The sequence below is a fragment of the Lissotriton helveticus genome, chromosome 9 (assembly GCF_964261635.1).
Source record: "Lissotriton helveticus chromosome 9, aLisHel1.1, whole genome shotgun sequence".
NCBI lineage: Eukaryota > Metazoa > Chordata > Amphibia > Caudata > Salamandridae > Lissotriton > Lissotriton helveticus.
This window is the reverse complement of record NC_136070.1, coordinates 558,115,112-558,132,003: the sequence shown is the minus strand read 5'-3', so window position 1 is coordinate 558,132,003 and position 16,892 is coordinate 558,115,112. Positions and strand designations below refer to the sequence as shown.

Sequence of the window (16,892 nt, the reverse complement as noted above, 5' to 3'; positions counted from 1 at the left end):
AGGCAAGATGGTAATTGGAGCATCAGGGTTCTAGAAGGTATAGTAGCAGGGAAGAGCATGTTCACTGAATAAGTAGATAGCACTATTCGAGACATCTCAAGCTGGATTTCCATGTGTTTGGTAACACAACAGCACTTTACTGCTGTTATATTACTAGGCTAATTGTTAAGTGCATTTTGATAACACAGGAGCTACAGGGTCTGAATAATTCTCAAAAGAATAATGGATTTTGTTAATTCAGCTGACAGAAAAAAGGGCATGAATATCCCACCTACAAGAAAGCCATCAGATATGGGGTGGACAAGAGAACATTTCTCATCATTGTTAAAGCAGCTTGGGTCAAAGACAGTAATGTTGTGTTGGCATTCACTCAAAATCAGTGCATGTGTGGTGGAACCAGTGTGGAGTCGAACGTGATTGTTACCTCAAGGTTAGGTCTCACTGAGTAAGTATAACTCTGTTCTCTGGCTTTCCCTAGACACACTAACTTTGGCCAAGAGCAAATTACAGAAGGTGCAGACATTTGCAAGCACGGCTGCACTCCTTGCATCAACATTGTAGGGGGGTGCCAGACAGCACCAAGTGGCCAGTGTGGTCCAGGGGCCCAGCACAAATGTGGAACTGTGAGGGAGACAGTAGGGAGGTGGGCATAGTGCATTACAACCTCCACCTCTTCCTTTTTCCCATTGTGAGCCTTGGAACCCTAGCCAAGAAAAAGGTACTCATGGAAATCATGAAGGAATTATGAGCCAGAGGTATAAGTCAAGCCCCGAGTTCACTGTGCAAAAGAAGGTGACCTACAGGGCAGGAGATGTGCCTTCTCACAGAGTGATGAGGCCAAGTTCTCCTAACAGGGTCTTTATGGAGCTGCTGGATGAGATTTGCAAGAAGGTGATCCCCTAGCTGCAATGGGTTATCGCCTTGGGGTGTGATTGATGTGCTATACAGATCAATAGCTGGAAAGTTAGTAAGTTCTCTGGGTGAAGGGACAAGGTTTGTAAGTTGAGCAAATTAATATTTTTAATTTCTGGTCTCTCTGCAGGTCCCTTCCTTCCTCATCGAGCACTCAGTGAGCTTCTAGATTAAGATGTTTTTGCATTCACAAGGGATTCCACAAATCTAAAGATGAATGGGCAGTTTTATGTGTTCAAAGGCTTAGTGAACGCTTTAATGGATGTGTGTGTTTTTTTTTTTTTGCACGTTATGATATCTGTACTATGTTATTGTTCCACTGACTGGGATTTCAATAAAAAACAAGTTAAACTTAAAATAATTAAAAGATTGGCTTAGAACCGGTTATGTAAAATATTATAAACATCAGTTTCCAAAATGACATGCTGTACCATTCATAAAAACATTTACAGAGAAAAAATGTGCCACATTCATTACACCCACAAAATGCTTTTTGTAATAGAAATAACACACCACAAATCAACTGTTGTGTAGGACTATTTAAGAACAAAAAACCAGCAAAGGCTGTAACTCTAATACAACCACAGATGATTCTGCACACACTTGGCTTCTGTATTCAGGTTGAAAAACACTCACCTTCTGATACACAAACTGGGTCTTCTTTCCCTTATCTGCGGCTGCGTCACGCCACTCTGACAGCCACTGAAGGAAGAGGGGATTTGGGCATGTGGGCACTGGCCTCTTCCGGCCAATGAGTACCGGACCAGGCATTCTTAGCAAGAGACATCACACACCAAGAGTGATATGGCTCCACTGCTATAAACTCCTCACGATCATTCTGAAATAGAGAAACATCGTTTTACAGCCAGCCATTCATGCAAAATACAAAACAAAAACAGTCCCAAATTAATCTCAACCGGGAATACGGTGAGTTTCACACAACCATACCTATCCAGATTTAATACAAGACCCTGATTACGAGCTGCATGATACTGTTGGGGGGCAAACAACACATACATGCAGTAACACCACTTCTGTATAGTTGAATTACGAGTTAAACCCCCTGGAATGGCAAGTAACTACAACACAGAATTACCGACCTGTATTTCACACAGTATTCCCTTTTACGAAGGGGTTAACACACACATTTACCACCTTCTCTAAGGAGGGAAGAGTAGGATTAGCTCTGGAAAGTTGCAGGGCACTGACTGCTCGGCCCTTGTCAGAGGAACAAGCATTGACAAATGCATTAGGTTTTACCTATGTGATTAATAATAAGCTGTTTTTGTTGTAGCTTGCTGAGTAGTTGTACAAAATAAGTTACAGACGGTCCCTAAAGTGTTAGGACTTGTTTATGTACAAAAAGGCAATATATTGTGCTGTTACTAGTGGTATAGTGCCAATAAGTAATAGCAACATTTTGAAAATTGAAATGAAAGAGGGAAATAGAATTAATTGATGTAATAGCAATATCATATGTTTAGAGGAGTTCTAACAACTATTCGGTCTGGTGCCACTGCACTTCCTGCACCTTAGTGCCTGCATGATAGCTGCATTTGTGATTGCCTGCTTAGTAGTAAAATATAGAAATATTTGCTGTTTAGCGGAGTTATGACAACTTTTGGGCCCAGTGCCATTACACATACAATACAAATCATGACCCTATTGCTTGTAAGGTAACTGCACTTGTGACTGTTTAGTAGTAAATGTTTGGCATATTTGGTGTTTAGAGGGGTTCCTAGAGCTTTGGGTCCCGGTGTCACTGCACCACTGCAATCATGACCCTAGTTCCCGCAAAGTAACTGCAATTGTGTCTGCCTGTATAGTAGTAAAACTTAGCAATAGGAGGTGTTTAGAGGAGTTCTGAGAACGTTTGGGCCCAGTGCCAATGCACCTGCTGCACCATTCAAATCATGACCCTAGTGCCCGCAAGGTAACTGCATTTGTGACAGCTTATTAAAAAGGTAAAAATAGCAATATTTGATATTTAGAGGAGGTCTGACAACTTGTGGCTGCAGGTGCCACTGCACCTGCAGCACAATTGAAATCATGGCCCTAATGCCTGCCAGATAACTGCACTTGTGACTGCCTGTTTAGTAGCAACATTTAGCAATATTCTGTGTTTACTGAGGTCCAAAGAGCTTTTGTCCCTGGAGCCACTGCACCTGCTGCACCATTCATTTCAACTCCCTTTTAACTGAAAGATAACTGCAATTGTGCCTGCCTGTATAGTCGTAAAACATAGCAATATGAGGTGTTTAGAGGAGTTCTGAGAACATTTGGGCCCAGTGCCACTGCACCTGCTGCACCATCCAAATCATGACCCTTTTGTCTTCAAGGTGACTGCACTTGTGACTGCCTGTTTAGCAGTAAAATATAGCAATATTAGGTGTTTAGTGGGGTGCCTAGAGATGTTTGTCCTGATGCAACTGCACCTGCTGCACCATTCAGATCAAGTCCCTTTTAACTGAAAGATAACTGTGATTGCCCAGTGCTACTGCACCTACTGCACCATTCAAATCCTGATCCTGTTGTCTGCAAGGTGACTGCACTTGTGACTGCCTGTTTAGTAGTAAATTATAGCAATATTAGGGGTTTAGTGGGGTGCCTGGAGCTGTTGGTCCTGGTGCCACCGTACCTGCTGCACTATTGAAATCATGACCCAAGTGCTAGCTAAATAACTGCACGTATGACTGCCTGTTTAGTTGTAAAATTTAGCAATATTAGATGTTTAAAGGAGTTCTGACAACTGTTGGGCCTGGTGCAGCTGCATCTGCTGCACCATTTAAATATTGACCCTGTTGCCTGCAAGATAACTGAACTTGTGACTTCCTGTTTAGTTAAAAAAATATATAGCAATATTTGGTGTTTAGTGGAGTTATGACAATGTTTGGCCTCGGTGTCACTGCACCTGCTGCATCATTTAATTCAAGCCCCTTTCATCTGCAAGGTAACTGCAGTTGAGACTGCCTACTTAGTAGTAAAATATAGCAATATTAGGTTTTTAGAGTGGTTCTGAGAACTTTTTGGCCCAGCAGAACTGCACCCGCTGTGCCATTCATTTCATGGCACTAGTGCCTGAAAGATAACTGCAATTGTGGCTGCCTGTTTAGTCGTAAAATATAGCACTAATCTGTGTTTTCTGGGATGCTTCGAGCTTTTGCTTCCTATGTCACTGCACCTGCTGCACTATTGAAATCATGGCCCTAGCATTTACTAGATAACTGCATTTGTGACTGTCTGTTTAGTTGTAAAATATATTAATATTAGGTGTTTAGTGGAGTTATGACAAATGTTGCCCTCGTGCAACTGCACCTGCTGCACCATTCAAATCATGACCCTGTTGTCTGCAAGGTAAGTGCACTTGTTACTGCCTGTTTAGTAGTAAAATATAACAATTCTAAGTGCCTAGAGCTTTTGGTCATGGTGGTACTGCACGTGTTGCACCATTGAAATCATGACCCAAAGCCTGTTTAGTTTTACAGTTTAGCAATAGTATTGGTTTGGTGGGGTCCCTAGAGCTTTTGGCCCCGGTGCCACTGCACCTGCTGCACCATTCAAATCAAGTACCTTTTAAATCCAAGGTAACTGCACTTGTGACTGCCTCTTTAGATGTAAAATATAGCAATTTTAGGTGTTTAATGGGGTGCCTAGAGCAGGCTTCTCTAACGAGCAGCTTGTGAGCTACTGGTTGCACTTCAGCTACCTTTAAGTAGCTCTCCTATGTGTAGTCCTTCTAAATTAAAAGCTTTTGCTTCGCTGCATGAATATATTCATACCAAAATTGAAAAGTGAGTTTGGAGATAAAAAAGTGTCTATTTTCAGAACTCAAACTGATGTTTTGAGAAAAAAGATAGACTTTGCAAAATATATTCGAAGACGATATAGGAGGGATAATTCAAGCAGCATCAGGAAGACTTATAACTCATATTATTACTTTGGTACCAGTGGTATTATAGCTATGGCTATTATATATTACCCATGTAGAGGCATTCTAAATTGAAAAAAGCCTTTTTAGGTCGAGCCTAAGGGCAGCGTGCATGCGCTACTCGCTCTGCGAGGCCTGCTGTACTGGAGTATGCTACTGAAGCCCCGTCCACTCTCCGCCCATATTCGTCATTGGCTTATGTCATTGCCCTTCATAAATTCTGGCTTCTGATTCGTACATAGGCTTGTCAGTCCCTCCCTAGTACCGCCTTGTCTTCACTTGTAACCTCCAACGAGGATGGACCCTTTTACTTCGGCTGTTACACAGTACGCTTTATAAGTTGGTGAGCACTATTTTCTTCTCCTATTCCACCCATTGCATCGGAGCACCTGCCCGCTTTGTTTTAAATTATAATATATTTTATATAGTTCTAGGACACCCCCGCGCCGCACGGCCACCAGCTGCTGCGTGTGCCTCTCTGCCTAAACTGCCTCGCCGCCCGGCTGCCGCCGCGTGACCACGCCCCCTCCTTCGAGCGGCGTGGTCCGTGCTCGCCGCTTCTCACCCTGGTGTCTTCATTGATAGATTTGTTGTAAATTGTGTAATTTTTCTTCTGTACTGCCTGTTTGCCTGTTTTTGCTGTTCGCTGTTTGCTGTAGCTGCCCTCCGTCGTCCCTCCCCGCTCCCCGGTTCCCGCCACCGCCGCTAACCCCGCCCCTTTTTTCCTTCTGTACCCTCCCCGCTCCCGCCTCCCAGCTGCTCCCCCCCCCGCGCACTTGGCCATATATGGCGACCGTGCGACGCAGGTGAGTGTGACCTAGTTCTAGGACACCCCCGCGCCGCACGGCCACCAGCTGCTGCGTGTGCCTCTCTGCCTAAACTGCCTCGCCGCCCGGCTGCCGCCGCGTGACCACGCCCCCTCCTTCGAGCGGCGTGGTCCGTGCTCGCCGCTTCTCACCCTGGTGTCTTCATTGATAGATTTGTTGTAAATTGTGTAATTTTTCTTCTGTACTGCCTGTTTGCCTGTTTTCGCTGTTCGCTGTTTGCTGTAGCTGCCCTCCGTCGTCCCTCCCCGCTCCCCGGTTCCCGCCACCGCCGCTAACCCCGCCCCTTTTTTCCTTCTGTACCCTCCCCGCTCCCGCCTCCCAGCTGCTCCGCCCCCCCGCGCACTTGGTATATATGGCGACCGTGCGACGCAGGTGAGTGTGACCTAGTTCTAGGACACCCCCGCGCCGCACGGCCACCAGCTGCTGCGTGTGCCTCTCTGCCTAAACTGCCTCGCCGCCCGGCTGCCGCCGCGTGACCACGCCCCCTCCTTCGAGCGGCGTGGTCCGTGCTCGCCGCTTCTCACCCGGGTGTCTTCATTGATAGATTTGTTGTAAATTGTGTAATTTTTCTTCTGTACTGCCTGTTTGCCTGTTTTTGCTGTTCGCTGTTTGCTGTAGCTGCCCTCCGTCGTCCCTCCCCGCTCCCCGGTTCCCGCCACCGCCGCTAACCCCACCCCTTTTTTCCTTCTGTACCCTCCCCGCTCCCGCCTCCCAGCTGCTCCGCCCCCCGCGCACTTCGCCATATATGGCGACCGTGCGAACGCGCAGCGTTGACGCGCAGCGGGCGCGCCGATTGTGCGCCGAAGGCGCGCCAAAGGTAAGCCCGTCTGCGCCCGTCCGCGCCTGGACCGCGCCCAGTGCCAGGACCCCTGGCCCCCACCGACGGAAGCCGACCCGACGAACCTACAACGCCGCCGATCTCATCGCACTCAACACCGGCGGCATCCCGGGATGCCACCGAGCCACCCCGAAGCACACCCACGGACCCTTCAGCTGCCACGCCTGCAAATTCACCTGCATCCGGACCTACCCTGCACCAGCACCCGCCAAGCCGAACACCAGCAGCAACCACCTCAAGTGCATCCTGCTCAACACCCGCTCCGTCCACAGACACGCCATCCAACTCTGGAACCTCCTCGACACCACAGCCCCTGACATCGCCTTCCTCAAGGAGACCTGGATGAACGCCTCCTCAGCGCCCGACATCGCCATCGCCATCCCAGAGGGCTACAAGATCACCCGGAGGGACCGCACCGCCAACCAGATGGGAGGAGGCATCGCCATCATCCACAAAGACACCATCCGCGTCACGACCAACACCGACGACACCCTAACCACCGCCGAACACCTGCACTTCCAGATCCACACCGACCCGAAGACCACCCTCAGAGGCACCCTGATCTACCAACCCCCGGGACCACGCACACGATTCAGCGAGGACATCGCCGACTTCATCAGCCCGCATGCCTTCCCTCCGCCGACTACATCCTCCTGGGGGACCTCAACTTCCACCTGGAGAACAACAGCGACCGTAACACCATCACCCTGCTCGACAACCTCGCCAACCTCGGACTCAAGCAGCTGGTGTCCACCCCCACCCACCTCGCCGGACACACACTCGACGCCGTCTTCTCATCCAGCAAAGACATCGCCTTCAGCCACGCCACAGGACTCCACTGGACAGACCACAGCTGCGTCCACTTCACCTTCAAAAGAACCACGTTCCACCACCACCAGCAACAGGTTGCCCGAAGAAGCTGGAACAAGATCACAGCCGACCAGCTCACCGCCTCCCTGAACCAGCACCCTCCTGCCGGCTCAGCGAACCCCAGCCAGGCCGCCGACAACCTCACGAAGTGGATCAGCAACTGCGCGGACGAACTCGCCCCTCTGAGGACCCCGCCCAGCAGACCCGGCAGCAGAAAAGCCCCATGGTTCACCGACGAACTCAAGAGCTCCAAGAAGAACTGCCGAGCCCTCGAGAAAGTATGGAGAAGGGAACCAACAATGGACAACATGACCACCCTCAAGCTCGCCACCCGGAAACACCACCAACTGATCCGCGCCACCAAGAAAAATGCATACAAGGACCGGCTGGACAACAACGCACACAACTGCAAGGAACTCTTCAACATCGTGAAAGAGCTCTCCAACCCCAACGCCGGAAACAACGACATCACCCCGTCGCAAGACCTCTGCAACTCCCTCGCCTCCTACTTCCACAACAAGATCGCGGACATATACAACAGCTTCAGCATCCAACCGATGCACGCCACAACCGCAGCAACGCCACCCACCACCGTCCTTCGCGCCTGGACTCCGATCAGCACCGAAGACACCATCCGCACAATGAACTCAGTCCACTCCGGATCTCCAACCGACCCCTGCCCTCACCACGTCTTCAACAAGGCCGACGTTGTCATCGCACCCCACCTGCGGGACATTATCAACACCTCCTTCGACACCGCCACCTTCCCGGAGAGCTGGAAGCACGCAGAACTCAGCGCTCTACTCAAGAAACCTACAGCGGACCCCACCGAACTCAAGAATTACCGTCCCATCTCGCTCCTCCCGTTCCCGGCCAAAGTCATCGAAAAGACCGTCAACAAACAGCTGCCCGCCTTCCTCGAGACGAATGGATCCCTCGACCCCTCACAGTCTGGCTTCCGAGCCAACCACAGCACCGAGACCGCCCTCATCGCTGCCACCGATGACATCCGAACCCTGATGGACAACGGAGAAACAGCGGCCCTCATCCTCCTGGACCTCTCCGCGGCATTCGACACCGTCTGCCACCGCACCCTAGTGCAGCGCCTCGGCAACATCGGAATCCAGGAGAAGGCACTGAAATGGATCACCTCCTTCCTCGACGGAAGAACACAGAGAGTCCGCCTACCACCGTACAAGTCAGAGGCCACCGAAGTCATCTGCGGCGTCCCTCAAGGATCCTCGTTGAGTCCCACCCTCTTCAACGTCTACATGAGCCCCCTCGCGGCCATCGCACGCCAACACAACCTCAACATAATCTCCTACGCCGACGACACCCAGCTGATTCTCTCCCTGACCAACGACCCCGCCGCCGCCAGAGCCAACCTACACGAAGGGATGAGAGATGTAGCCGAGTGGATGACGACCAGCCGCCTGAAGCTGAACTCAGACAAGACGGAAGTCCTCATCCTGGGCTCCTCGCCCTCCGCCTGGGACGACTCCTGGTGGCCCCCCGCCCTGGGCACCGCACCCAAACCGACGGACCACGCACGCAACCTGGGCTTCATCCTGGACTCCTCCCTCTCCATGACCAGACAAGTCAACGCCGTCTCCTCGTCATGCTTCAACATCCTGCGCATGCTACGGAAGATCTTCTGGTGGATCCCCACCGAGACCAGGAAGACGGTCACCCAGGCCCTCGTCACCAGCCGACTGGACTACGGCAACGCCCTCTACGCCGGAACCACCGCCAAGCTCCAGAAGAGACTCCAGCGGATCCAGAACGCCTCAGCCAGACTCATCCTCGACATCCCACGAAACAGCCACATCTCCGGACATCTGAGAGACCTGCACTGGCTCCCCGTCAACAAAAGAATCACCTTCCGTCTCCTCACCCACGCACACAAAGCCCTACACGACCAAGGCCCGAGCTACCTCAACAACCGAATCAACTTCTACGCTCCCAAGCGCCACCTCAGATCAACCAGCCACGCCCTCGCCGCCGTCCCCCGCATCCGAAGAGCGACAACAGGAGGAAGGTCCTTCTCCTACCTGGCCGCCAAGACCTGGAACTCCCTCCCGACCAACCTGCGCCTGACCCAAGACCACCTCTCCTTCAGGAAGAAGCTCAAGACCTGGCTGTTCGAGCAGTAACGGCACCCCCCCCTCCTAGCGCCTTGAGACCCTACGGGTGAGTAGTGCGCTCTATAAATGTCTTGATTGATTGATTGATTGATTATTTACATAGCAACGCGTCCGCTTTATAGCAGCCGCGCTTAATTATTTCATATACGGCGCAGTCCGCATTCACTTTAGCGGCCGCGCCTATTTAATTGTTTAATTTCCAGCTGGGACCGCTTTCACTTTAGCTGCACTACAAAGTCTTGGAATATACTTTATTTTTAATGTAAACTTTAGGTGGAAGCAACATGCGCGCATTCACTATAATGGTGGCCACGCCCCTTTGTTTAGACTTTCTCATGGTAACCTGAATATGCAAGCAATGTCTAAAAAAAGGGGCGTGGCAACATTTATAGTGTTCTCTCATTTGCCCGAGTTTGAACTCTTGGCATTAGAAGCAACAATGCCTTTTATATATGTGTTCCTTTTAGAAACACATAAATAAAAGGCATGGTCATTTTCAATGCCAATAGCTAAAACGCTCCCAAATGTGAGACCTATTGCATTGAAAATGCTTGTTTTAAAATACTGGTGGCAACCCTGTCTGTGGCGTTGAGGCGATCACAGCTTGTAATCCTGCACGGATGGTCGCTAATGTAATCTTGTCTGATATGCTCAATAGTACAATGGTAATAACAGTAGCTCAGGCTGATATTCATTTAACATAAATAACTCTTATTACAGAAAAGGTTGGAGACCCCTGGCCTAGAGCTTTTGGTCCAGTGTCACTGCACCGGCTGCACCATTGAAATCATGACCCTGCTGTCTGCAAGGTAACTGCACTCGTGGCTGCCTGTTTGGTAGCAAAATATAGCATAACTCTTGTATATTAACTTTATTTTTAATGTGGGTCGATTTAAGATTTCGATCGGAAAGCCTCCGACCTAGGTTCGGAGGCTTTCTGACAGAGTTCGTCGGATTCAATTCTGACCGGGTGATTACAATATAGCCATTTGAAATTGTAACTGGTCGGTCATACCGGCTGGATTCCGACGGGCTAAGAAAGCCTATTGGCCAGTCGAAGGCCGGCCCGTCATCTATATGGACAGCGTTTTACACTGTACAGATTACGATGCACGTATTCCAACAGGCTTTCTATGCCGAGCATTCCGACATGGAAAGCATGTCGGAAAGCGTGTTTGTGGCCCGCTAGCAGGGCCCCCTTCTGGACGCGGCCTCCGGTTGGGGACCGAGGGGGCACATTGATCCCTGCACTTTGTGGCAGGCACCCTGGGATTAACACAACCTCCCATTTCCCTATGCAAGCTTGTGCTACGACCGGTTTACGACCGTAACACATGCTCCCATAGGGAAATGAGAGTATGCGATTGCACCATGTGCGTTCGCATTGAAATTAGGCAGTCGGTCCCGTTTCCGCGACAGTGTCGTAATAAGACCCTTACAATTTGATCATAATGGCCAATGATACATGGAACAGGACCGCTCTTCATCAGAATTAAAATCACAAAATACATTCAACAAAGGAACCTCCACTCTAGAGTGGCACCTCGCCTCAAAATCTGAACGTACAAAAAATAAAACATGGGTGGCACATCCTTCTCTGTTCAAGCAGCCCAACTATGGAACTCTTTACCCCCAACATAAGATCCACAGATAACCACCTTATCTTCAGAAAATTACTCAAGAATTGGCTCATCTCCACACAACCACCATACCCAAACATAAATATACAGCATATCATTTTGTATATAAGCATTTATTTGGACTATAGATATGTACCTATATATGTGTATTCCTTTGTATAAACGTGTATAATAATTGTTTTAAAAATATAGATAGAATAATCAGCACTACTGTGAACAATGCTATATGTTCACATAAAGTCCTCCATCCAGACTAGCAGAGATGCACAACAGGAAGTGTCATGAGCAAACACTGATGGACATTGCTTGAGGCTAGAAAGGCATCCAGAGTCTCCCCTTAAACAAGGGGGAACTTTGGATACAGTTAAAGCAGAGACAACGGTGTCTCCACTCTTGACACAATAAAACTCAACTGGGCCCCGAGATGAATTTGCATAGTTGGAGAAAGTGCTATGAAGGCGGGAATAAAGAAAGGCATGGATAACACTGATCTTTCAATAAAAGCTTGAAAAGTAACAATAGCGTTCTGATAAAGGGCACAATATACTCACAGGGGGGGCACATAGAACATCACTCGATTTCGCCAAAAATAAGGAAAGGGACGCAGAAAGACTTGCTTACCTATCTGCAACTACCAGGCACACAGCAATATACACACAACCCAAACCAAGCAAAGACTTGGACACAGACAGTAGAAAAAGAACTAACCATGGTTCTTATCAAAGCAGACCTGCTGGACTCATTACAAGTCTTTAAACAAGAAATGCACAAAGAACTTAAAAAGGAAATCGAAAAAAGTCAGCAAGCAATCCAAGATGACTAACTTAGGAGGGAAGATACGTGAGCAGCGACAAGATACTGGCACAGTGGGCAGCAGAGTAGTCAACATAGAAAACAAGGTTGAGAGCCTTGAACAAGCTCTCCCCGGGGCAAAGATGCAGGCCCACCTCATGGCAGACAAGTTGGAAATGGCTCTACTGCGAAACCTAAAAAATGAGTCACATTTAAAGAATCTACAATTCAGAGGGCTCAAGAAGACTGAAAGAGGACAGATATGGTATATGGTAACACTCAAACAAGGCTTATGTGCACATTAATAGACAATCTGCATCCCAGAGTAACAGAGCACATAGAGACGGTAGTGGACGGATACAAACACACCAAAGACCTTGTGATGTAGAAGTGAAGTCCCACATGTTGTCACAACGCAGCATGACAACAGAAAAGGAAACACACTTCAGGACATCAACGGAAAGATCTTCCAAGGCATAGCACAAGTGACACTCAAAAATTGGGGACAATTTAGAGCAATCACAGAATTTCCTGGAAGGAACAAAAAAAATTACATATAGTTGGCTCTATCATTATAGTTTGGAATTAAAAAATGTCACACATAAATCTTTAGAACAAACTGCAAAAATCCCACGTACAGAGCTGGAATTGGATAAGAGCTGTTCAGAAAGTATCCAACGACAGAATAACCAATCTGGTGGTGCATCAAGAGAATGGCAAACCCCCCCAACTAGAGAAACCAGCATTGGAATAGCCAATAGGTCGCGCTTTTGGGACCTTAAAGTATTTAGTTATGCAGCAATAACAACTGCTGCATGGTTAAACACTTCTAAGGTCCCAAAGGCGAGACATATTGACTATGCCAATGCTTGTGATTATAAGTTGTTTGTTTTCAAAATGCATCGAAAGTGATTCGTTGAGGGGTTGTTCATGTAACGAAGTAGTGTGGGAATTATAACAAATGAAAGGGAGTGGGTCTGTAAGTAGTGCAGTAGAGAGCAAAATGGAGGGTTCAGATTAATAAGGCGTTGATTGAGTTAATATGTTTCAATGTATTATATGTGATTTCACAAAGCAATGCAGTGGTTTCACATTATACAGGATACTAGTGTGTGCCTAGTGTGTGCCACTCCCTAGCCTCTGGTGTTGCATAAAACATGATTGGGTCGGTTCTGAGTGCCATGAAAGCATGCCTTCCATTACACTTAGAACGTGTGAGCTGAAGTCTCCGTTCTGATAATGCCCCAGTTCGGAGCCTCTCGGCTCTGGGAAGATGCCCCGTCTGCGGCAAATAACCCGGGGGGGAGGGGGGTGGGTCACCGGCAATGTGCCCCGACGCCTCCCCCTCTTCCCCAAACTAGCACCAAGGGGCTTCGGCCTCGCACCCTCTCCTCCCGGCTAGATCCACTCACCGGTACTGTAGGGCCACTCTGCCGGTCCCGTCCCTGAACACTTCTCGGCTGTCCTCTGGGGCTCTCCCTCGCTGTTGGGAGCTCCGGGGGAGGGACATCAGCCTGGCTCCTCTTTTAGGCATCGCGGGGCTCTCTTCAGACACCGGAGCCCCGCCTGCACCTGCAGCCGCCCTGCTCCTCGCGCCGCGGCTTCCGCTTTCCTGCTTGCCAGTCAGGTCCCGGGTCGGCAGCCAATCAGAGCGCGGCCTGGGGAATGACGTCACGGGGGTGTCCCGTAGTCCCGCCCCGGGCCTGCCTGACTTCCTGGTCGCGGGCCGGCGGCGATTTCCTCTAACTGGCAGCAATACGGGGTGGGCTCCCGTGAATTAAATATAAAGCAAGGTCCACAAAAATAGCGGCAAAGTCCCTGGCGGGCTGGGCACCTGCCAGGAGACTCTAAAATCGGCAAATATGCGGGGTAAATGCCGGGTGGGCACCTGCTGTGAACAAAAGCGCTCCCAAGCGCTTAGGGGCAATATAAAGCACTCTCCAGCGCTATGGGCCCAAATAAAGCGCTCCCAGGCGCTAGGGGAAAGTCCAGATCCAGCAAGGTTCTTTAGGTTAGCAGGGGGGAAAGGCTGGGCCCGGAGCCAGCTCACTGGGCCTCCAGGCAGGGAGGCAGTCCAAGTGGCGGTCCTCCTGGCGCCCAGCAACAGCAGCAGCTCCCCCCCCTCCCATAGGATCCTGGAAGAAAACAAATTGTCAGGGGACACAGCCCCTTTTTAGGTCGAGGCTACCTTCGCATTGCGAAGCAGTGGGCGGAGCCGAAGATTTTATGACTTCTACACTTCTACAGTGGGGCTTTAACCCGCCTCTCTCTTCCATTGGCTAGCTTCGTAAATGGAGGCTAGCCATTGGAAGAGATGTGTGTCACTCAGGGCTTGGGCAGATTAGTGGGCGTTGTTTGCTTTTTTTAAGCCCCGCCCCTTTTTTCTCGTCATTTGGAGGTGGGCGTTTACTTTTTTTGGGGCGCTTTTGTTTTGCCATTTCCCCCGACTGCCGCCGGAAGAAGTCGTCCTCAGGTGAGTGCTTGCTGTCCTACCCCCCCCTCCTTGTTCGTGCTTGCTGTCCTGCCCTCCCCGCCCCCCCTCCCGCTGTCCCTGTCTCCGTTCCCACCCCCCCTCCATTGCTTTGCACGTGCTTGTTTTTTCACGCTGTCAGTTTGTTGCAGTGACAAGAGGGGGCTCCCACGAGATAAAAGACTTCGGAAGCTTCTCCCCGCCGATCAATTAGCTTGAAATGCATACATTTACTTTTTTTGTTTAGTTCTTCGGCTTAAACTTTTACTCACCTGGGTGACGCCCTCCTGCGCCGCGGAGTTTCACTTTCATGGCTGTGACGTGTTCAGGTTACTCTGTGAGTTTCTCCCTCCTCTCTCCAGAGCAGCGCGGAGCTGCGAAGGTATCAGACAGCCTAAACATATCTCACCCTCGGACCGTGGGGCAGAAAGGAGGCCCCGAGGGACCGGAATACACGCCTGCGACCGTCCAGGAGCCGCGGCCGGGACCCGAGGGGTCCCGGTCTGAAGAACACCTGATGGAGACTGGCAGTCTGTCCGAGAAACCCCCAGAGCCAGGCCTGCCCTGCTGTAAGTACCCCGGGCCCCGCCAAAGGATTCTACCCCTCATTGTGGTGCCTGTTATTTCTCCTATAAGCGGTGTTTTAAAGGGGCAGATGCTGTCCGGTACGGAGTCCCTGCACTTCTTTAATTCTAAAAGGAGAGTCTCTGCATTTCTCAGCACTTGTATCTCTCTGATGTTTGTGGCTCGGTCATATTGGGAATATTAGTCCCAGATAATAGCGAGATTTTCCGCTTCTAGATATCAGTTGCATTGCTGTGTATAATAAACTTAAGCATTGACTAACCCATGGGTTTCGGTTTTTGGTATCAAACATGGTCTTATTCTTTCAAAATTACACACAAAACAGGAACAACATGGATAGAACGAGGACAAGCTTCCCTTGCACAAAGACGGGTATATTATGGCAGTAGCAGTACGCGTTTCCCTTACATACAGCAGGGAAACATAGACAGCAGCAGGGCGTGCGCACACGTATATGCACACACAGCAACACGTGTGGCATGGCAGAAAACACACACACAAACGACAACTGTTGCAATAAGTCAGCAATGGTACAGAATTCCCTCTCGCTAATGACGACGGTCCTTACGTAACATCCACATTAGTCGTTAGTGGCCTCCAATGTCACTCCCTTCCATCCTAGGGTTTACCTTTGTGTTAACTATACCCCCTCCCCCACTCTGGATCTACTCAGTCAATTGACCCACTTTTCTGTGTCATGTACAGCACTTTGGACACAGGCGCTGTTGAGGTGGATTGTTCCCGAGGCTGTGCCATATTCCCTGTGGAGTTTGTGTTTGGGGGAAAACTCAAATTTACTCACCTCGAGCTGGTTGTTTGGAAACATGAAGTTGAGCGCCATCTTGAACGGTTAGTGCTCTAGATGTGTCACGGGGGATATTGAAGCATGTAGGCTGTGCGGCAGCCTCATATGTTAGTGATCTGTGGTGCATTATGAGATGGATGCAGAGCACCGTTTCCTTGAATATTTGCAGTACCGACTCAATTGCTGACTTGTTCTTTGCTGCACCAGCACTTTAGTTTTCCAGTAAATAGTGTGATTTTTGTAAAAAGTTTAGTTTATTACGATACTATTCAGTGCTATTAGAATTATTAGAATTGTTTTAAGTATTTTAACTGTAGGGCGGATTACGTGGTCCTTTGAGGGGTTCTCATCAAACCTAGTATATTCTCTTAGGTGGTGGTAAAAGTTGATATTACTCACCCTGTTGTCGGAAACAGGAAGTGGAGCGCCATCTTGAATGGTTAGTTCTATCAATGTGCCGGGGGGATATATAAGCATGCTGACTGTGCGATCACACAGCGGGTATGCCACTGGTATGCCAAAGGCAAGCTCATTTGCACCAGGCCAGGGACAGCCACTATGATGTTTCATATTGTTACTCCACCGCAAAATTCCAAGCTTTGAACCAGGTAAATCAATCGGAGCTGAATGCTTTAAAACAAATACACATACCAGGAAACACCAAGGTTCTCTTAAGGTGGTGTATATCAGCTCCCGATCCTTAGTAAAATATAATATAGACATTTTTGATCTCTTCATACCAACCAACTCGACGGCATTCTTCTGCAGTTATTTAATATAAAACACAAACTCGACCTGGAACACTCTATATCAATACCAGTTAGTTACATTACACATGGTCACGTGCATTGTTTAAGGGAAGGGGAGATTAAGTGATTTGCGCAGATTCACAGGATGTTCAGCCCAAACAAGGACTCGGATTTGGTTCCCGAGTTCCAATGTAGCAGCTCCGGCGCCAACACCGCATCCTGTTGGAGTAAAAGAGACGAAAGCCTCCGCGCTTTATGGGCTCGAGGGTCCAACAAGACCTGAGCTAGGCTTCAGGCTCGAGCCTGGCTTGAGCTTTCAGGGACTCGCTCAC

At 49.3% G+C, this 16,892-nt stretch overlaps 1 protein-coding gene across 1 annotated transcript in view; it reads right to left on the bottom strand.

Moving 5' to 3' along the window:
• The window catches only part of MUS81 (MUS81 structure-specific endonuclease subunit), a 321,815-nt gene that overhangs the window by 270,591 nt on the left and 34,332 nt on the right, over positions 1–16,892 (bottom strand). Inside the window, exon 2 of the mRNA XM_078660456.1 lies at positions 1,549–1,750. Coding sequence (XP_078516582.1) covers positions 1,549–1,683 — 135 coding nt within the window. The 5' untranslated portion in view covers positions 1,684–1,750. The remainder of the gene's footprint in view (positions 1–1,548; positions 1,751–16,892) is intronic.